At 36.2% G+C, this 22751-nt stretch overlaps 1 protein-coding gene across 22 annotated transcripts in view; it reads left to right on the top strand.

The window, feature by feature from the left end:
• Positions 1–22751, top strand: part of MGA (MAX dimerization protein MGA) — a 130074-nt gene that overhangs the window by 82824 nt on the left and 24499 nt on the right. For 21 of the 22 annotated variants that reach the window (XR_014021668.1, XR_014021669.1, XR_014021670.1 and 18 more), the window contains exons 6-13: positions 530–661; positions 874–978; positions 2604–3286; positions 4659–5001; positions 14982–15208; positions 16752–16934; positions 18172–18244; positions 19418–19935. Coding sequence is in view for 19 of the 22 variants with exons in the window: in XM_081291903.1 (XP_081148029.1) it covers positions 530–661; positions 874–978; positions 2604–3286; positions 4659–5001; positions 14982–15208; positions 16752–16934; positions 18172–18244; positions 19418–19935 (2264 nt within the window). In the remaining 3 variants the exon portion in view is untranslated. The remainder of the gene's footprint in view (positions 1–529; positions 662–873; positions 979–2603; positions 3287–4658; positions 5002–14981; positions 15209–16751; positions 16935–18171; positions 18245–19417; positions 19936–22751) is intronic. The other variant, XM_081291892.1, reaches the window with a different exon arrangement.

Below are 22751 nucleotides of genomic sequence, written 5' to 3'. Positions count from 1 at the left end.
CAGGCGAGCGCGCTACCGCCTGAGCCACATTCCCAGCCCCTATACTCTGTATTTTAATCACATACATATAATCATGTATATCCTCATCCCTTTTGCTACATTCCTTTGGTTAGAAACAAATCACAGACCTTAATCATACTCAAATGAGTAATATGAGAAATGTGGATTATAGGGTTACCTTAAAATGATTCTGTCACTGTTAATTTTTTTTTTTTAAAGAGAGAGTGAGAGAGGAGAGAGAGAGAGAGAGAGAGAGAGAGAATTTTTAATATTTATTTTTTACTTCTCGGCGGACACAACATCTTTGTTGGTATGTGGTGCTGAGGATCGAACCCGGGCCGCACGCATGCCAGGCGAGTGCGCTACCGCTTGAGCCACATCCCCAGCCCCAGTTAATTTTTATTTAAAATAAATTAATTTGGTTGTCACCATCTCCTTTTTCTCTATTAACTGCTCCCTTCCCCCAGTCAAAGGTTAAAAAACAAAAAGGAGATAATATGATTTGTGGTATTTTTTTTTCCCCTTATAGTGGGTTTAAAGTTGAATTCAGTGGATCCAACAATGAGCATTGATCTTAAATACTTGGGAGTACAGCTACCTTTGGCTCCAGCTACTAGCTTTCCTTTTTGGAACCTTGTGGGAACCAACCCTGCTTCTCCTGGTGAGTGTATAGCTTTTATAAAGCCAAATACTTTTTTTTAGATTAAAGTTTAGGTAATTTGTGATATACGTTCAGGATAGTTTATGGCAGATGTTTTGTCTCTTGCCAGAGTATTAATAAGTGATTTATACATTTTCGATAAGACTTGATCTTTTGTCTTATGATGTTGACTTGCTGGAATTTGGTCATCTCTTTTACTTTTTCTTTTATAGATGCTGGATTTCCCTTTGTTTCTAGGACTGGGAAGACCAATGACTTCACCAAGATCAAAGGATGGAGGGGGAAATTTCATAGTGCGTCTTCATCTAGGAATGAAGGTAGTTAGTTTTTAAAAATATTCTAAATATAAGGGGCTGGGGTCATGGTTAGCGGCAGAGCGCTCACCTCGTGCATGCAGGGCCCTGGGTTCAATCCTCAGCACCACATATAAACAAATAAAGATATTGTGTCCAACTACAACTACTAAAATTAAATGTTTAAAAAACTCTAAATATGCTCTGAAACAGAGCTACAAATTTTTGTTAAAAGTTTTAGTTAACCATTGTTTTATATTCCTTCTCTCTAGCATTTAAACTGAACTGAATAATTGTCTTGTTAATTTGTTTTTCCCATAACCACAATCTTGAAGGTGCAGTCCCTGCTTTTTTTTTAATACTGGCGATTGAACTCCGGCGCACTCAATCACTGAGCCACATCCCTAGCCCTTTTTGTATTTTATTTAGAGACAGGGACTCACTGAGTTGCTTAGCGCCTTGCTTTTGCAGAGGCTGGCTTTGAACTCATGATCCTCCTGTCTCTGCCTCCCTAGCTGGTGGGATTACAGGTATGTGCCACTGTGCTTGGCTCCTGCATTTTTTGAAACTGCATTTTCTTTCTTTCTTTCTTTCTTTCTTTCTTTCTTTTTTTCTTTTTTTTTTTTTTTTACCCCACTACAGTTATAAAAAGCATCATTCCCTAATGTTATTTCAGAACTATGTACTTTAGAGCTTTGTAATAATTCCTGATAGTCTTATACTTAAAAGTAAACTTGTAATCCAAGCATTTTGACTGTGTGCCAGTTGGTCTACTGCTTTTTCTTTCACACTAAACTTCCTTGCTGTTATACTCTAACCAGATAAATTGACTATTTTGTCTTTTTTTTTTAAAACCTTTGAATCTTTGTATAGTGTTAAAACAGTAAAATCCTTGACTCTCTCCTGAACTTATTTTTTTCTTCCTTAAAAGCTAAATATTGGAGCTGATGTGGTGGTGGATACCTGTAATCTCAACTACTTGTGAGGCTGAGGCAGGAGGATCGCAAGTTTGAGGCCAGCCTGGGCAATTTAGCAAGACCTTGTTTCAAAATAAATTCTCATAAAAATGGTGTGGGACTGTAACTCTGTGTTATTGTTCTTGCTTAGCATGCACAAGGCCCTTGGGTTAATTTCTAGTATGTGGGGAAGCGGGAACCCTAAGTATTATGCTCTTGTGACTTTAACTGTTCCCTTGCACTTTGTATCAGATTCTAGTGCTCCAGTCTCTTAAGTAATCCCTTGACATTCTGTTGAGGTTTGCCTTGATTTATTTCTATATTTTTTTGCTATTATGATTTTTTACTAATCTGTGATTCTGTAGTTAGGTCAAAAGTTGTCAAAGTTTGATGACTTAATGACTCTTTAACACTTTGCAAAAATCATTATTGATTAAGGAATGTAATTTGATAATTTTAAGGTAAGGCATAATTTTAGAAAATGGAATGGAGACCACAGAGTGGATTTTTATGTAATTAGTATCTCAGACTCAGACTCATCTTTTGGTTTTATTTTTTCTTCTTTGTGAGGAGGGAGACTTTGGAAGTCTCATTAGCTTGTAGTTCAGTACTCCTGGCCTTTTTGAGTCATTTCTAAGGAACTAAGGATCTGTCCTAGATTTCTTTAAGTATCTTTTGTCTCCTTATTTCTAGGTGGAAATTCAGAAGGTTCACTGAAAAACCGTTCTGCTTTCTGTAGTGATAAGCTAGATGAATACTTGGAAAATGAAGGCAAGCTCATGGAAACAAGCATGGGTTTCTCTTCCAATGCTCCCACATCTCCTGTGGTATACCAGCTTCCCACCAAGAGTACCAGCTATGTACGAACACTTGATAGTGTACTGAAGAAGCAATCTACCATTTCCCCTTCTACCTCTTATTCTTTGAAGCCTCATTCTGTACCCACTGCCTCTCGAAAGGCAAAGTCTCAAAATAAACAGGCAACACTCAGTGGCCGAACTAAATCATCTTATAAATCCATTTTACCATATCCTGTTTCACCAAAGCAGAAGCACTCCCCTGTGATTCTAGGAGATAATAATACCAAGAATACTTCGAACATCATCGCAGATAATCAGGTGAATAACTTTGCTGTACCAACTTTAGATGAAAATATATTTCCAAAGCAGATTAGTTTGAGGCAGGTGCAGCAGCAGCAGCAACAACAACAACAACAACAACAACAACAACAACAGGGAACTCGCCCTCCAGGCTTGTCTAAATCTCAGGTGAAGCTAATGGACCTGGAAGACTGTGCACTTTGGGAAGGAAAACCAAGGACCTATATCACTGAAGAGCGAGCAGATGTATCCTTGACAACTCTGCTTACAGCTCAAGTATGTATTTGCTGTTTTCTGGAAGTATATTGATGCTTGACTAGAAAGGGAATGGGGCCTTTTGGCAGAAGAATCAGGAAATTTTTAGTCACCTGGGTGACAACTAAGATGTCTTTTTTTTTTTTTTTTTTAAAGAGAGAGTGAGAGAGGAGGGGGAGAGAGAGAATTTTTAATATTTATTTTTTAGTTCTCGGCGGACACAACATCTTTGTTGGTATGTGGTGCTGAGGATTGAACCCGGGCGGCACACATGCCAGGCGAGCGCGCTACCGCTTGAGCCACATCCCCAGCCCTAAGATGTCTTCTTGGGTTTTTTATCAACCTGTTTTTCAAGTGTAGAGCCTTCCTGCTAAGTTGGGCTTTTGAATAACACCCCTCAGCTGTATAAAGGTAGCTGGCCATTCTGAAAATTTCTGATTTCATTCTTATGTGAACAAGTACATTTGCTAATCTTGTTAAAATAATTAAAAATTCTGCTTAAAGGCACCAAATCCCAGAAAATCCAAAGAATTATTAACCTCTGGGGAAAAGTCTTATGTCTTTTATAAAATTTTATACTAAGATTTATACTAATTTATTAATGATACACCTAAGAAGCCTCAAGTGCATTTGAAATGACAGAACAGCCTGTGGATAATTTTTTAGCTTTGAATTTTTATATCGTATCTTCCATTTTAAAGTTCTGAACTGAACCCTGGGGGTGTAGCGCGGTGGCAGAACATGTACTTTTTGTGTACAAGGCCCTGGATTCAGTTCTCAACACTGAAAAAAATTTCTATACTGAATTCTAGAGCTGAATATTGTCAGATTTTGATACTCATTACAGACTGTGTCCTTTATTATGAATCATTCATATACTTGCACAAATATAATTCTCTTCCCTTTTTATTAATTACTCTAGAGCAAATGCCAGCTGAATTTTTCTATAAAGAGTGAGATAGTAAATATTTTGGACTTTGCAGACTATATATTCTGTTGTAGTTATTTTAACTCCACTGTTGTACCATAGAAAATATGTAAATGAGAAAGCCTGGCTATGTTCCATTGAGACTTTATGAAGCTTACTGGATTTGGCCCAGGATCCTTAGGTTTATCAACCTCTGCTAAAGAACATTATGTGCAGTTTCTGTTTAATAAAACCATCTTTGATTTTTTTTTTGCTCATAATTAGAATATCTATTCTCTTGATTACTTGTGCTATGTATTAGAATGGGAGATTACTTAGAATCCTAGTTGTGTGCATTTCTGTCCTTTGAATTTGTGTTATTCTTATGTTGTTAGTACTCAGAAGAAAGGAGACCAATATATGACTGTAAGTTGTTGGTATCAGAGGATGATTTAGTAGAGTTATAATTTTCTGCTTTAACTTTAGGCATCTCTCAAAACTAAACCTATCCACACAATCATAAGGAAACGAGCCCCTCCGTGCAACAACGATTTCTGTCGCCTGGGTTGTGTATGTTCCAGTCTAGCTTTAGAAAAGCGCCAACCTGCTCACTGCCGTCGACCAGATTGCATGTTTGGCTGCACTTGTTTGAAAAGAAAAGTTGTACTTGTTAAAGGAGGATCCAAAACTAAGCATTTCCAGAGGAAGGCTGTTCATCGAGATCCAGTATTTTATGATGCTCTGGGAAAGGAGACAAGGGAAGAAGAAGGAGTCAGGGAGGAGGAGGAACTACTCAAAGAGAAAAAGAAGAGAAAGAAGCTGGAATACAGTGAGTATTAATTGAGAATTAAATGTGTAATATTATGTTTTGGAAAAGTATGATTATTTAAAGATAGTATTACCTACTTTCATTTTGATTGATGGTAAGAATTTTGAGAATTCTCATTATCCTTACATATCCTTTCTTTATAATGTGTTATATTCACACATTTTAAAAAAAAATTTTGGTTTTTAGTTGTAGTTGGACACAATACCTTCGTTTTATTTATTTATTTTTATGTGGTGCTGAGGATAGAACCCCCTGGGCCGCACATGTGTGAGGCGAGCGCTCTACCGCTGAGCCACAATCCCAGCCCCTATATTCACACATTTTTAAAATTTAGTCTTTATTTTTTAGTTCTCGGCGGACACAACATCTTTGTTGGTATGTGGTGCTGAGGATCGAACCCGGGCCGCACGCATGCCAGGCGAGCGCGCTACCGCTTGAGCCACATCCCCTACCGCTTGAGCCACATCCCTAGCCCCTGTCATATTGTTTAAAAGGAAAATTTGTAATAAAGGTCTCTCTCTGTTTATGGTTGGAGAAGTTCTCCAAATGGCTGGAGTTTTGGGGACAAATGTTTTGTATTTTATTTAGAGACAGGGTCTCACTGAGTTGCTTATGCCTCGCTTTTGCTGAGGCTGGCTTTGAGTTCAGCCTCCAAGCCACGGAGATTACTACCGTGCCCCGTAAAAGCCTTTTTTTTTTTTAGTGCCAGGGATTGAACCCTGGGGGCTTGGGTGCTTTACCATTGAGCCACATCCCCAGCACACACATACCCCCCAAAATATAGTTTTTAGTTGTAGATGGACACAATACCTTTATTTTATGTATCTATGCACTACTGCGCCTGGCTAGAAAGCTAATTTTTTTCATTTTGGACAAATGTGGTATAGACCCAAGTTAGCTTTTATTTTATTCTCAACTTTTCACTTCCTGTGATTTCTTTGTATTCAAATATTATTACATATGATTTCATTATGTAAAGGGTTTCTTGTTTCTTAATTTACCAAGGAGTTAATATTCCTTTTTTGGGCAGTTTATATTTATATTTCTTATTGTTTACTATGTACTCATTTTAATCAGAGATGATGACTAATATTTCTTTTTTGGGGTGTGGGGGCAACAGTGTTTGGGATTGAACCCAGGGCTTGTGCAAGCTAAGCAAGCCCTCTACCACTAAACTGCATTCCAGTTCTATTCAATTCATTCATTCATTCATGTTTTGGTTAGACACAATACCTTTATTTTGTTTATTTATTTCTATGTGGTGTTGAGGATCGAACCCAGGGCCTTGTGCATGCTAGGAAAGCGCTCTACTGGTGAGCCACAACCCCAGCCCTCTTTTTATTTTTATTTTGATATAGTCTCACTAATTTCTCAGACTGGTGTCAAACTTGTGATCCTCTTATCTCTTTGAATGGATTTTTTTTGTGATTCCACTTTTATGTGTTTATATATTTATGGAAGTAGAGTATACATATGTGGTGTAATAAGCATTTTAAGGTCATAAGATCACATTCTTTATTAAGAATTTATCTACATACTGATTTTAATAATGTCATTATTATAATCGTTTTTGTTGGACATTTAGCTTTTGGGGGTTTTGTTTGTTATAAATAATACAGTAATTAGTATCCATGTTTAGGATAGCCAGGTTTAAGATTTTATTGCTGGTAAATTTATGAAGAAAAAGTGAAATTTCTATGGCAGTGAATGTCTTTAAACATTTATAGATGTTTCTAGAATCATATCAACTTACACATATGCTAGTTGTGCCAAGTTTTCTATTCTTTTAAAACTGGATGTTTAAAAAAAAATTTAAAACAGTCTTAAACTGGTAGGTAGAAATTGGAGTTATTTTAAATTTGTACTTCTTCAGTGATAGATTTATTGACCATTTGTCATAAATCTTCTTCTGTAAGGTACCTTTTTGTGGGGGAGGAGGTGTACTGGGGATTGAACTCAGGGGGCACTCAACCACTGAGCCCCATCCCCATCCCTATTTTGTATTTTATTTAGAGACAAGGTCTCACTGAGTTGCTTAGCACCTCACTTTTGCTGAGGTTGGCTTTGAAGTTATGATCCTCCTGCCTCAGCTTCCTGAGCTGCTGGGATTACAGGTGTGCGCCACTGTGCCTGTCTGTAAGGTGCCTTTTTGAATCTTTTCTTTTACTGGAGTAATTTGCAGGAGTTTTATTTTTCCCAGGTTTTAATTTTGTGATTTATGTTTTAATTTTGTTCAAGGTCTCATTCCACCCTTAAATTTAAAAAAAAAGAAGATGATTAAAACAGATAGTTAAATATCCCAGTCTTTTCCTTTTGTTTTCTGTCTTCGGGATTTTACTAAAAATGTCTTTATCCGTAAGATTATAAAATTAAACCTGGGAACTGTGGCACATGCCTTTATTCCAGCTGCTTTCTGGAGGCTAAGGCAGGAGGATCGAGAGTTTAAAGCTAGCCTCTGCAATTTAGCAAGGCCCTAATTTAAAGTCAGTGAGACTTTAAATAAAATATCAAAAAAGGGCTGGGGATGTGACTCCATGATTAAGTGCCACTGGGTTCAATTCCTGCTACCAAAGAGAGCGGGGGAAAGCTAAAATAATAAAATAAAAATAAAACTGTATTTAACATATGTATGTGCTTAAAAATTGTTACTATGTGTGAAATTTATTTGATATGAGATTTGTCCTCAAGAAAGTTGCTCCCCAAATGGCTCAGTTGTACCATTGCTGAAAAATATATACTTTTTAAAGGTGACATTTTAAATGTCGCCTGTAATGTAGTAACGTTAACATGCTAATGTTTGGGTCTCTTTTTGGTTTCTGCTGTTTGTAATCAGTGCCAGGCTATTCTAATTACTATTTTAGTGTATAAAGGAGATATTGTCTTCATATAGCTAGATAAGGTTTAAAATGAAATATAATGCAAAGTTATTAGTTTAGTTGTATTTCTGTCTTCTTGCTGGGTTTTGTTCTCATCTTAAATTTAAAGCAACACAGGGGCTGGGGATGTGGCTCAAGCGGTAGCGCGCTCGCCTGGCATGCGTGCGGCCCGGGTTCGATCCTCAGCACCACATACCAACAAAGATGTTGTGTCCGCCGAGAACTAAAAAATAAATATTAAAAATTCTCTCTTTCTCTCTCTCTCTCCCCCCCCACTCTCTCTTAAAAAAAAAAAAGTTTAAAGCAACACATTTTCATTTCAAAGGAACAAGAAAAAGTTATTAAAGCTACATATGCACAAATAATGTTTATCTGTTAGACTTTCTGCTTTCTTGATTAGTGTCATTATTGTGTGTTCTACCCTTGATCAGAATTAGCTCCAGAAGCCAGCCAATTATCAGGTTATAATTTGGTTTTCGTGCTGGTAAAAATATATTATTAAAAATATTGCCTTTTTTTCCTTCAATTTTCTTATACTGTTAGGGAAGAATGAATAAAGGAGGGAAGATATTTTTGTTACAATTGCTGTATATAGGGAGAAATAAGGAAGAGTTCTTAGAGGGAAAAGTGTCAAGCTAAAAAAAAAAGACAAAAATAAGTATATAAACTGGAAAAGGTTGAAATCTTTTTGTGTGCTTTACAAAAAGATAGGTGGAAAATGAGGAAAAATTTTTGGATCATATGGAGGAATTTGAAAAAAGAAAGAATGAAACAGAAAATGAAAGGGATAATATACTCAAAAGGATGAAAGAAGCAGGAGATGGTGGTACATATCTGTAATCTCATCTCTTTGGGAAGCTGAGGCAGGAGGATTTAGAGTTTAAGGCCAACCTGTGCAGCTTAGAAAGACCCTGTTTCAACTGGGGATATAGCGCAGAGGTACAAACGCACCTGGTTCAATTTTCATGATCCCTAGTAGCATAAAAAAAAAATTACTTAATAAATGGTGGAAGAATATATTTCCGAGCCAAAGGACACAAAATTTCAGATTAAATGGGCTCACTGGACATCTGACCATAAAATTTTAAGAAGATCCCCATTTGGATACTTTTTTCTGGTATTTCAGAACATAAAGAATATATCTGAATAATGTTTTGGGAAGTGAAGGCAGTACTGGGGATTGAACCTGGAAGTACTCTATTCCTGTTCTACATACCTAGTCCTTTTTATTTTGAGGCAGGATTTTACCAGATTGCCAAGGCTGTCTTTGACTTGAAATCCTCCTGCCTCAGCCTCCCCAGTAGTTGGAATTATAGGTGTGTGCCACTGCACCTGGCTTAATCTTTATAAAGAGAAGCCATTTTGCGTTAGGAGGATTTAAAAATTCAGTTTGATGTTAAAGAGAAGATCAGTAAAGCTGGTTTTTTAGTTCTGAAATCACGGGAGTGGTAGGGACCATGCATGATATATCAACCTAGCTAGCCAACTGATTTATCAAATGTGTGCATAAAATAATGATATTAATACATGCAGTAGGGTGGAAAGATGGACCTCTTACAAACTCTAGGTGAATTTCTTGAGATTGTGCTCTAGAAAATTAAAAGGAATTCAAGAAGCAGGAGATGTCCTCTAATACAAGAAAATTTAGCCTAAGGGTAGAGGGTGGAGTAAAATTTTAGGATGTCATCTACGTTATACTACTATAGAGTAGCATATTATTAAAATAAAAACTCAGATGCAGATAAGAATGTCTTCAAAAAAGACATTCAATTTATTTTAAGAACACCATTAAGAACTGGGATGATCTCCATGATTATAAGAAAAACAAGAAGAGCCTGGTGTGGTTATCCCAGTGACTCAGTAGGCTGAGGCAGGAGGATTATGAGTTCAAAGCCAGCCTCAGCAACTTAGGGAGGCCCTAAGCAACTTGGCAAGACCCTGTTTCTAAATCAAATACAAAAAAGGGCTGGGGATGTGACTGATTAGTTAAGCAATCCCCCAGGTTCAATCCCCAGTATTAAAAACAAAAAAGAAGGGCTGGGGATACCACTGAGTTGGTAGAGTTCTTGTCTAGTGTGGCACAAGACTCTGGGTTCAATCCCCAGTACCAAAAAAAAAAAAAAAAAAAAAAAAAGAAAGAAAGAAAGAAAAGAAAAGAAAGGCCAAAATTTGTTCAGGAACATTATACTATAATTATGAATAAATAAAAAGTTTTGGTAAAATTTTGACTAGCAAGTGAAAATAAAGCTGAATAAATAAAAAAGTTTTGGTAAAACTTTGACCAGTAAGTAAAAATTAAAAAGATGAATAAATTCACTTTATTAATTAGTGATATAGAATTACCTTTCTTCCTCTAAAGGACCATTCACCCTAATTGGTTCTACAAGCATTAATCACATAAGCATATAAAAATGCTAATGACTTAAATGTAATTATAGAAATCAGTCATACAAACCTTGACAATGTGTAAATAACAGTAGCTAATAGAAGTGGAGAGGTGTAGCAAGTTTATAATGCCGATTTCCTTCTCTCATTATATGGAGTTCTTAGCTACTGCTAAGTTATGAAATTGAAGTTTTCTTTTTTCTTATAATTTTATATTTTACATGGTTATTATTCATTATGTAGTTAAAATAAAAGTTTTCTCAGTTCATGAAATTTTAGACATTTAATAACCACATATTTTTTAAAAATTTTTAGGTGTTGTTGGACCTCTCTCCCTCCCTCCCTCCTTCTCTCTCTCTCTCTCTCTCTCTCTCTCTCTCTCTCTCAGAATTGAACCCAGAACCTCACACATACTAGGCAAGAGCTCTACCACTGAGCCACAACCCCAGCCCAACCATACATTTTTTTTTTTTTTTTAGGTGTAGTGGTGCACACTTTAAAAAAAAAATTAGTTGTAGTTGGACACAATATCTTTATTTATTTTTACGTAGTGCTGGGGATCGAACCCAGGGCCTCACCCATGCTAGGCGAGCGCTCTACCACTGAGCCACAACCCCAGCCCCAGTGGTGCATACTTACAAGGAAGGCTTAGGAAGGAAGATTATGTTCAAGGCCAACCTCGGCAACTTAGTAAATCCTCAAAAATTAAAATAAAGCCAGGAACAGTGGCATGAGCCTGTAAACTCAGGAGCTTAGGAAGCTGAAGCAGGAGGTTTGTGAATTCAAAGCCAGCCTTAGCAACTTAGCAAAACCCTAAGCAACTTGGCAAGACCCTGTTTCTAAATAAAATATAAAAATGGGTTGGGGGGACTGGGATTGTGGCTCAGTGGTAGAATGCTTGCCTGGCACGGTCAGGTCCCAGGTTCCATCCTCAGCACCACATTAAAGGCATTGTGTTGTGTCCATCTACACCTAAAGAATAAAAATTAAAAAAAAAGTGGGTTAGGGATGTGGCTTAGTGTTAAGCACCTCTGGGTTCAACCCCAGGCACCAAAAATATAAATGAATGAATGAATAAATGAACAAACAAATAAAGAATGAAAGAAAGAAAGAATAGCTGGGTGTTATGGCCCATGCCTGTGCTCCCAGCGGTTCAGGAGGCTGAGGTAGGAGAATTGTGAGTTCAAAGTCAGCTCATCAACAGTGAGGTGTTAAGCAACTCAGTGAGACCCTGTCTCTAAATAAAATACAAAATAGGGCTGGCAGTGTGACTCTGGTTGAGTGCCCCGTACTCCCCCCCCCCCCACCTGCAAAAAAAAAAAGACTGGGTACGTAGCTCAGATTACTTGCCTAGCATGGTTGAGGTCATGGATTCAATCCCCAGTTCTGCAAGAAATAAATTAATAAGTAAACAAGTTTTTTGGAATGGTAATAGACTTAAAAGCTTACCTATAATTAATGACCCATTAATCCTTTGGTGTGAACAGAGGAGTACTAACATTATTGGACAGTCCATGCAGAACACCCTGTGCAGGCCATATCATTTTAATTTTGCAGTCTTATATATTAAGGAAGCTTTTTTCTCTATTATACAAATGACCCTACTGAATTTGTAAGAGTTTAACTTGTTCTCAAAATCAGGTATATATAAGTAAACAATAGTGATTCGTAGTTAAGTTTTTCTGACTTCAAAGTCCCTGTGTGTTTTCTAGTGTGTAAGGTGTGATTTCTGGAATTTTAATCACTTCTCCTTGTTGTATTCCCTTTTGAGCATCACTGTTACCACCTGTTTGTCCTTTGGTTTGTTGAAAAATACTGTTGGCTGTGTAAAGGCACTGTGCTTACCTGCTGTGACCAATACTAAGAGAAAGGATAAAACTTGGCATTTCAGCTTTCTTAGCCCACTCGAGTTTTGTTAAACATAGGACATATCCCTCCAAGTTAACTAAAAATGTAAGTAAAAGATCAGTAAAATTGATACCTGTAGCCATATTGATTGGAAAAACGAGAACATACAAATTACCAATATTAGGAGTAGAGGTGACTTCATTATAGAAGTTAAAAAGAAGAATAAGGGACAACTCAAAATGAAATAAACATTCTTTAAAGACTCAGAGGAATCCAATTCACCGAAGAACTAGATAATGGTTTAGTTTTATTAAAGAATTTTAATTTGTAATGAAAATCCTCAGTGTCAACTCATCAGTGGCTTCACTGATGAATTCTGTAAAACATTAAGGATTACATAATGCCATTATATATATGTTCCATAGAAAGGTCTTGTTCTATGAGACCAGTATTACCCACAGACTCAGTAGAGAAAAAGATATTACAAGAAAACTGTAGACCAGTGTCCCTTAGGAACATAGATACAAAAAGAAAAAAAAAAAACTCCTAAGTAAAATTTTAGCATATCAAATCCAACAATATGCTTAAAGGATAATCATGCTAATAGACTTACCAGGAAACTAAGACATTTTTTAGACCTTTTTTTTTTTTTTTTTTTTTTTTTTTAAAGGATGATTGAGGTAGCCACTAAAACACAAATAGTTAAAAAGTAGTCACTATGGAGCTGTGATACTGGGTATGGTAGAAGACTTATTTTTATTATACTTATTTTCTATATGTATTAAGATTTTTTGGTCCAAAGTTGCTTTAACATTTGAAAATCTGTCAATGTAGTTTTGTTTTCTTATTTCTTTCTTTCTTTTTTTAATATTTTTGTAGTTGTCAATGGACATTTATTTATTTATTTATTTATTTATTTATGGTGCTGAGGATTGAACCCAGTGCCTCACACATTCCAGGCAAGTGCGCTACCGCTGAGCCACAGCCTCAGCCCTGTAGTTTTCTTTCTTTCTTTCTTTATATACATCTATATCTATATCTATATCTATATCTATATATTTATTTATTTATTTTTTAGTTGTAGTTGAACACAATACCTTTAGTTTAATTATTTATTTTTATGTGGTGCTAAGGATCGAACCCAGGACCTCGCCCATGCTAGGCAAGTGCTGTACCTCTGAGTCACAACCCTAGCCCCTGTAGTTTTCTTTTTCTTTTTTTTATTCTGGGGATTGAACCCAGGAGTACTTAAACACTGGAGCACATCCCCACCCCATCACCTGCTTTAAGTTTTTTATTTTGGGACAGGGTCTGGCTAAGTTGCCTAGGCTGTCCTAAAACTTGTGATCCTCCTAACTCAGCCTCCTGAGTTGCTGGGATTACACTACTGCACTGGGTTAAATAATTTTTCATTGTCACAATAGACTATAAAATAAAGGCCATATAATTGTCTCAACAGATTTATATATAAATATACATATATATGTGTATGTTTTAGTTGTAGTTGGACACAATATCTCTATTTTGTTTATTTATTTGATATATACATATATATATATATATATATTTTTAGTTGTAGTTGGGCACAATACCTTTGTTTTGTTTGTTTATTTTTTATGTGGTACTGAGGATCAAACCCAGTGCCTGGCACGAACTAGGCAAGTGCTCTACCACTGAGCTACAACAATAGATATTTTTGAAGAAATGACAAAATCCAATCTTTTAAAAATTCTGAGTACTTCAGGAATAGAAAGCAGGTTTCTCAATCTGATAAGTCCATCTATGAAAAACTTTATACAGTTGAAATATTAATAGTGAAAAGATTGAGTGCTTTCTCCCAAATATTGGGAATGGAGGAAGAATGTGTGGTTTCATCACTAAGAACTGTGTACAGTCACTTGTGTGTATAGTTCCAGTAGCCAGTAACCAGAATGCTTTGGCAGGAGGGCTACTTGAGCCCAGTAGATTGAGAAGACTAGCCTGAGTAACAAAGCAAAGCTGTTTCAAAAAACAAAAACAAGGGCTGGGGATGTGGCTCAAGCGGTAGCGCGCTCAACTGGCATGCGTGCGGCCCGGGTTCGATCCTCAGCACCACATACAAAGATGTTGTGTCCGCCGAGAACTAAAAAATAAATATTAAAAATTCTCTCTCTCTCTCTCTCTCTCTCTCTCTCTCTCTCTCTCTCTCCTTGCTCTCTCTTTAAAAAAAACAAAAAAAATGCAAGCAAGAGGGAAGGAATGAGAAGAGAAGGGAAAAGAAAGGACAAAATAAAATCCTATCAATTTAAAAAAACAAAAAACAAAAAAAAACAAAAACAACACAATCCCCAAAACAACAGACTGAAGGTCCCAGCCAGTGTGGTAAGGATTAAAGAAAGACATCCAATGTGATAAGGAAAAATTAAAATTGGCTTTGTTTATAGATAGGAAGATCCTGATCAGTGTATAAAACAGCCAGTAAAATCATTAGTTTAGTTAAGATTGTGTAGCACACACAGTCAGTATACAGCATATAAGCAACAAACAACTAGCAATTGAAATTTTTAAAAATACAACTTACAATAACATCCAAAGAAATAAAATAGTTAAGGATAAATTTGACAAAAAATGCATATGATGCATATTCTGAGAACTTTGTTTCATTCCTATCTATGTTCACTCTTGTGCCTAAAATAGATAGTAGATATTCGATAAATATTTGATTAATAGATGAATAAATTAAGGTACATGGGGAGGTTTTTAGGGAGTATCTATTTGACTATTATTTTGAGTTACTGTCTTTGTGAGGGAATAAATTTTGTTTGGCATTGCTTCAGTGATGAACTTCTGTTGCCTAAAGCACTTAAAATCTTAATCTTATTTTTTGTTAAGCTATATGTGAAACAGAGCCTGAGCAGCCTGTTCGACATTACCCATTGTGGGTGAAAGTAGAAGGTGAAGTAGATCCGGAGCCAGTTTATATCCCAACACCCTCAGTCATTGAGCCTATGAAACCATTATTGTTGCCTCAGCCAGAAGTATTATCTACTACTGTGAAAGGCAAACTGCTCACTGGAATTAAACCTTCACGGGCATATACTCCCAAGCCCAATCCTGTGGTAAGTGCGCCTGGAGTTTCTTTTCTTTCCTTTTTTTTTTTGCAAGTTACAAAAGTCATTTGTAGAAGTGATAGAGTTCAACCAGATTTTCGGTTTATATTCTGTGAGCAATTTTTGCTTTTTAATGGGTTTGTAAGACATTGTCTTTTTTTGTTTAATCAGTTTTTTAGTTGCTGAAACTTTTTAAATGTCATAAAAATAGAAATGAATCAGTGATTCTTAAAGATAGGCATGTTTTTCTTCAAGAAGTTCATGGAAAGCTGGGCTTTTTACATGACTTGCAAAGTCTTTTAAAGGTACTGTTATTCCAGTAGTATAAACTATTGTGTAATTGAGACACAAAATGCTAGAAAATGTAGAAAAATATTAAGAAAAGCCTTTTAAAAGCAAATTTTTAAATAGTAATAAAAGTTCAGATTTAAAGTAACAGTTGATATATTGTGTATCTGTGAAGATGGATAGGGAAAAGTAAGACTTCTCAGTCCACTCATTTGAAAAAGAATCCTCTACAGTGCAACACAATACAACACAGCATACATGGTTTCTGTACCAGTGGTGGTCTAAAACTTTGTTACTGGTCTGTGATGAAATAAATATAAGAACAAATCTTTGAGCCATGCATGTCTTTAATCCCAATGACACAGGAGACTGAGGCAGTAGAATTGCCATTTGAGGTCAGCCTCAGCAACTTAGTGAGACCCTCACTCAAAATAAAAAGGGCTGAGAATGTGGCTCATTGTTAAAGTACCCTTGAATACAATCCCCAATTCCAAAGGGGGAAAACAAACAACTTCTACAGCAAGTTGATTAAGGTTAATCTATTATATTGAAAAATTTGAGCTTGCAGTAATTTTACATGTCTTTTATTTATTTATTTATTTTAATTGTAGTTGGACACAATATTTTATTTTCTCTATTTATTTTTATGTGATGCTGAGGATTGAACCCAGCACCGCGCAAGTGGTAGGCGAGCACTCTACCTCTGAGCCACAACCCCAGCCCATAATGTCTTTTATTTTTCTATTTTTTGGGGGGTAGGGTAGGGTGGACACTGAGGATTGAACACAGGGCACTCAACCATTGAGCCACATCCACAGCCCTATTTTGTATTTTATTTAGAGATGGGGTCTCTCTGAGTTGCTTAGTACCTCACTATTGCTGAGGCTGGCTTTGAACTGATCCTCCTGCCTCAGCCTCCTGAGCTGCTGGGATTATAGGCATGCCCAGCTCTAGTAATTTGTTTTATTGTACTCTATCAGTCTGTGTTTGACTGGTGATTAACAAATGTGTATTTTAGCACAGATGACTTGAGAAGCACTGCTCTGGTGTAATCTGAAATTTCCTGATACTGAATGAAATCTTTCCGATTACCCCAAGATTTAGCACATACAAACTGTACTTACACTGTTTAATTTTAAAGCTTGCATTTAAAAATTTCAGCTGATGAAATGGAAACACAGATTGAATATTTGTCTTCATTTTTAGAGTATAGGAGACTTTTTTTCACTATTGTATCAGATGTTTTGATATATAAAACTTGCAGATAAGGGAAGAGGACAAAGATCCAGTCTATTTGTACTTTGAAAGTATGATGACTTGTGCCCGCGTTCGAGTATATGAACGAAAAAAAGAGGAACACAGACAACCATCCTTGTCTCCATCCTTGTCTCCATCACTTCAGCAGCAGAACTCATGTCATTCTAGTCCTGGGAACCATAGTTCAAAGGTGATTACTTGTTGCACAATTGTTTTAACTTTTAATTCCTTGTTGCTGGTATTAGAACTTGAATTACTATCAGAATGATTAGAATTTTCATGCTACAAGAATGTACTCAAGACTTACATGACATGTAAATTAATTTATTTTTCTCCATACTTTGGTGTTCTATACCTTAGGGTTACTAAAAGTATTATTTTTCTGACCTTGGAGTAAATAAAACACAACACAAATACTTCTGGGTTTAATTAAATTATTTATCTGTAATTAGTAAGATTTATGTCTTCCCACACTGCTGAATTTTTTAAGTAACTGAAGCTTGTTCTGTTAAACCTAAAATATTTTCCTTCTTCACTAGAGTAACTGTAGAGTACAATGCACATGACAACGATGATGGCGATGATGTTTTTTTGTTTTGTTTTGTTTTGTTTTTGGTGGTGGTGGTGCTGGCGATTAAATCCAGGGCCTCAAAGGAGCTATACCACTGAGCAATATTCCCAGGCCCTGATAATTTTTTCTTGATGACAGTCATTATTAAAAACATTAGAGGGCTGGGGATGTGGCTCAAGTGGTAGCGCGCTCGCCTGGCATGCGTGCGGCCTGGGTTCGATCCTCAGCACCACATACCAACAAAGATGTTGTGTCCGCCGAGAACTAAAAAATAAAAAATAAATATTAAAAATTCTCTCTCTCTCTCCCTCCCTCCCTCCCTCCCTCCCTCTCTCCCTCTCCTCTCTACTCTCTCTTTAAAAAAAAAAAAAAAAAAAAAACATTAGAACAAGACTACTTGTTTTTTTTCCCAGGATTCTATATGATAGTAATGTAGTTGTGTGTTCAGTTGGGAAGCTGTTTTAGTCAGCTTTTTCACTAAAGGATCTGACCAGAACAATTATAAAGAAGGAAAAGTTTATATGAGGGCTCATGGTTTCAGAGGTCTTAATTCATAGAAGGCTGCCTCCATTTCTCAGAGCTTGAGATGAGTTGAATATCATGGTAGATGTGTGGCAGAGGGAAGCAGCTCACATCATGGTCAAGAAGCAGAGAGAACTCCACTTGCCAGATATAAATATATGCCCTAAACCCCACTTCCACCAGGCACACCCTACCACTTCAGTTACCACTCAGTTAATCCCTCTCGGGATTAATTCACTGAGTGGGTTAAGATTCTCACAACCCAATCATTTCTCCCCTGAACCATCTTGCATTGTCTCACATATAAGTATTTCTGTGTTATTTCCTTCCTTAGGAACCTGATTCTGAACAGCAACCCTTAAAACAACTCATTTGTGACTTGGAGGATGATTCTGATAAATCACAAGGTCAGAATCTTAATAGTTACTGGTAATTATATATGTCTGGATTATATAATGGCAGAAAACCAAAACTAGCAATCCAGAGTATGTCACTTACCCTTTCTCTGGTTTCTGCCAAAAATAGAGATTAATAAGTAAGCATCTTATTTTTTGTTTGTTTGTTATTTGTTTTGTTTAATAATTCTCAAAAATAAAATTTATTCATATTGATGTGGTATGTTATGAGAGACTTTTAGAGATGAGGTCAGTGAAAATTTTTTTTTTTAGCTCTCCTTATCAAACCTTAGCAGTATTGGCATTATTAGCTATTGAAAATTTGCCTCAGGTCTTTCTTACCTCCCACTATCAGGGAAATACAGAGGAAGAGAAAGAATATCACTGATTTATCTAATAGAGAATACTTCCTGAATTACTGTGATGGGAGGTAATAGTAATAACCTGGAAGTTACCTCTGGGCTTTTTTTTTTTTTTTTTGGCTATGCTTTGTAAGTCTTATAACATTCATGCAGTAGTACTTCCTGTCTTTAAAAAGTGTCATAGTATGCAGAAAATATGTTTCCATAGCACAGAGAGATTTTGAAAAAGTTGCTTGGGTGGAAGAAACCTGGCTGAGAGCATGAGTACCCCGGGGGCCATGGAGATCAGTATCCTGGACATAACTATAATTATAGCATATTGGTTGGGAAACTCTGCTGTAGAGATCTCAGTATCTAATAAAATACATATTTTTCAACATGTCACCATGGATAGAAATATATTGGGGAGTTGAATGAAATCTTTCTGATTGCCCCAAGATTTAGCACGTCAGAGCATGTTTCAGAGCAAACTTGCAAGTATTTTTGTTTTGCCCAATGAATAGCAGAGTAGTAACGTAAGCCAAATAATCAACCTTGGTTATAGGTCTTGCTTTGTTTGCAAGCTAGCACTTCTTAGATAATAGTTAAGGCCTCTTAGAGTAATGTTAAGGGAACTTCCTTTTTATCAGAGGATAGTGAAGACAATTTTGTGAGATCTTTCTTCTTTCTGGAAAACTCCCAAATTATGAATGTTAAACTTACATATTAGGTTACCCCTGGAAAGTATATGGGAATAGAACATTGAGAAATTTTGGAATATCTTTTAAAAGTCCAGTAATACAGAATTGCTGTGATTCTGAAAAATTTTTCAATTTTTTATCAGAAAAGAGCTGGAAATCTTCCTGCAATGAAGGGGAATCCTCTTCTACCTCTTACGTGCATCAGAGGTCACCTGGTGGTCCCACCAAACTGATAGAGATCATCTCAGACTGCAACTGGGAGGAAGATCGAAACAAGATTTTGAGCATCTTATCCCAGCACATCAATAGCAACATGCCACAATCACTTAAGGTGGGCAGCTTCATCATTGAGTTGGCTTCTCAACGAAAGAGCCGGGGTGAGAAGAACCCTCCTGTTTATTCTTCTCGTGTCAAAATCTCTATGCCATCATGTCAAGATCAAGATGATATGGCTGATAAATCTGGATCAGAGACTCCTGGTGGTCCATTGTCCCCTGGGAAAATGGATGATATCTCTCCTGTGCAGACAGATGCTCTGGATTCAGTGAGGGAGAGATTACATGGAGGCAAAGGTCTGCCTTTTTATGCAGGGCTTTCTCCTGCAGGAAAGCTTGTGGCCTATAAGCGTAAACCCAGTTCAAGCACATCTGGGCTTATCCAGGTGAGAATTATCTTTAATCTGGACATAGCACCTTTTTGTATTTAGGTGACATCTTAATTTTTTTCAGAGCCCTTACTGGGCCTTAAGTCCTTTACCTTCACATTTCCTGGTAACTGGGTAACAAAATCATTATCCCTTTTTCTAATTGGTCAGTTAGATGCATACCTACAGTGAATTTTTGGAACATTTATACACAGAAACAGAGCCTTGTATTATTAGATTTTTCTTTCTATTCTTTTCAAAAAGATATTCTTAAACTTTATTGCGTAGACTATAGTGATATTTTGAGAACCAAAGATAGGAATTTAATCTAGTTTTTAAAATTTATTATTAGCATATAGCTTTCAATACGAATCTCTTGTTTAGAATGTTAAGGCTAGTAAAGGGAAGATGATGAACTTGACTTTCAGACAGGCAGTTGGCAGTATATATTTAGAAACTTGGAGATATTTTATCTTGTTTTTGTGGTGCTAGGGATTGAATTTGGTGCTCTATCTGTGAGTCATGTCCCTATTCCTGGGGAAAATTTTAATTTATGAGAAATTCAAATACATAGAATTAAAAAAAAATGAGTCATATATTTTTCTTTGATTTGTGAGGTTTTATCAGTGTAGTCACTTTAGGACAAATACATGTATCCTTGCTGTTCAGTAATTCATGAAGAATATATTTGTAAAATTATACCAACATCTAGGAAATCCTTGGAAAGAGAAGTTCCAAATGAAAATGTTAGTCATTGTCAAGGTTTTCTTCTTGCTCAGTGGTATAAAATATGTTTTTATAAGGGTAGAAAATGTATGCAAGTGTCCTATGTTATTGCTAAGGTTACTCAACTTTGGACTAAGGACTGCTCCATTAATATATAACTGGTCTACTTTAAAAGAAAATTATTGTAGTTTACTCCTGCTGGTGCTATGTCATTGCTTCTGTTGGTATTTCTTAAACTCTTAATGATGGAGAGAATGATATTTCTCTTTTCATTTATTGATTGATACTTTGGGAATAGTGACTTAACTGAGATTTCTAATAAGACTCCCTGAAATATGGGCATAGAGATTTTGTGTTCTCTCCTGATCAGGACTTCCAAAGCCACCATAGAGTGTCATTTGCATAAGCAGTCAAGCAGTTTATAATATATGTTGAGCATCCTTAACCCAAAAAATGTAAAATTCAAAATGATCCAAGAGCCAAAACTTTTTGAGCATTGACATGACCCCATAAATAGAAAATTCCATACCTGACCTCATGTTGTAAGAGGGCAAACATACTAAAAATATTGTATAAAATTAATTACCTTCAGACTGTGAACACAGTTTAAGGTGTATATGAAGCATAAGTCAATTTTTTATTTAGATTTCGGTTTCATCCCCAAGGTATCTCATTACATATATATGCAAATATTTTAAAGTCTAAATTTCAAAAACACTCCTTGTAGTCACTAGCATTTTGGATAAGGAATATTTAATCTATGTAGACTTTGGGGAAGCTGCTGAGTAGTCTTAAGCAGTCCCAACAGAACAGACAGGACTGTCTGACCTAGATGCTACATAGCCTGAAAATCTGTACTAAAGTTTACTTTGGGATGGAGAGATTGTGTTTTTTTGTACTAAACTTGGATATTCCTGATCTCTCTGGGAATAATCACAATTTACCAAAGTAGCAAAGAGTAGTTTTATTTTGCATCTTGGAAGATAGAATAGTTTGCTCTAGCTATCCTCCTTACTAACTTCCTATTAAGAGAGTAGATTCTACCTCAGTCCACCCTCTGTCCACCACTTTTTTCTTTTTGGTACCAGGGGCACTTAGCCACTTAGCCATATCCCTGCCCTTTTTATTTTGAGACAGGTTCTCACTAGTTAGTTAGGGCCTCACTAAGTTGGTGAGGCTGGCTTTGAACTTGGAATCCTCCTGCCTCAGCCTCCTGAGCCACTGCGATTACAGTGTATGCCACTGTGTCCTGTCCCCCACTTGATAAAAAGAAGTCATAGAAAAGGTTATTTCCTCTAGAGTCACCAGTAATATGACCTAGAGAACATGGGTAAGAAAAATGGGAGGTTTTTGTTTTCTTTCCTTTAAAATAAAAAAGGGCCAGACATGGTGGCATATGCCTGTAATTCCAGCAGCTAGGGAGGCTGAGGCAGAAGGATTGCAAGTTCAAAGCCAGCCTCAGCAACTTAGCGAGTTCCTAAGTAACTTAGCAAGACTCTTGTCTCAAAATAAAAATAAAAAGTTCTATGTATGTAACTCAGTGGTAAAGTGCCTCTGAGTTAATTCCCCAGTTCCAAAAAGAAAAGAAATAAAAATTTTAAAAAAGGAAAGAAGCAAAAAAACAAAACAAAACAAAACAAAACAAAAAAACACTATATCTCTGTCCAAGATGGGCAGTGTAATCAACTCAGCAGAGAAAATCTGTGCCATATTTGGTTTGTTGGTTTACCATGTCTAATAGTTTTCTGACTGGGTCTAGAGTTACATTGAGTTTCTACCAGCATTTGTTTTGAGCCCATATTTTATCCAAAATATGAAGACAACATCTTCAAATTTGAGCCTTTTGATAACCAAAAACTGAAGTGACTTTGTAGCTTAGGTTATTGTAACAGTGGTTGTCATAACAACTTAAAGTAGATTTATCATATATATTTCAAATATAAAGGATGCTGGAAAAGACCCTTATTTCAGGGCCTCATTATTCTTCTCTGGTCAGAGAGAGGATTCTGTGGAAGACAGAATTTTTGCTGATGATTGTTAACCATTTTTCCTGATGATTGTTAATAGCTTAATTAATTTTTTAAATTAAAATAAAACAATTGCATGAT

This window comes from Spermophilus citellus, assembly GCF_964194105.1.
Source record: "Spermophilus citellus genome assembly, chromosome: 4".
Taxonomy (NCBI): Eukaryota; Metazoa; Chordata; class Mammalia; order Rodentia; family Sciuridae; genus Spermophilus; species Spermophilus citellus.
This window is presented reverse-complemented; position numbering and strand designations above follow the sequence as displayed.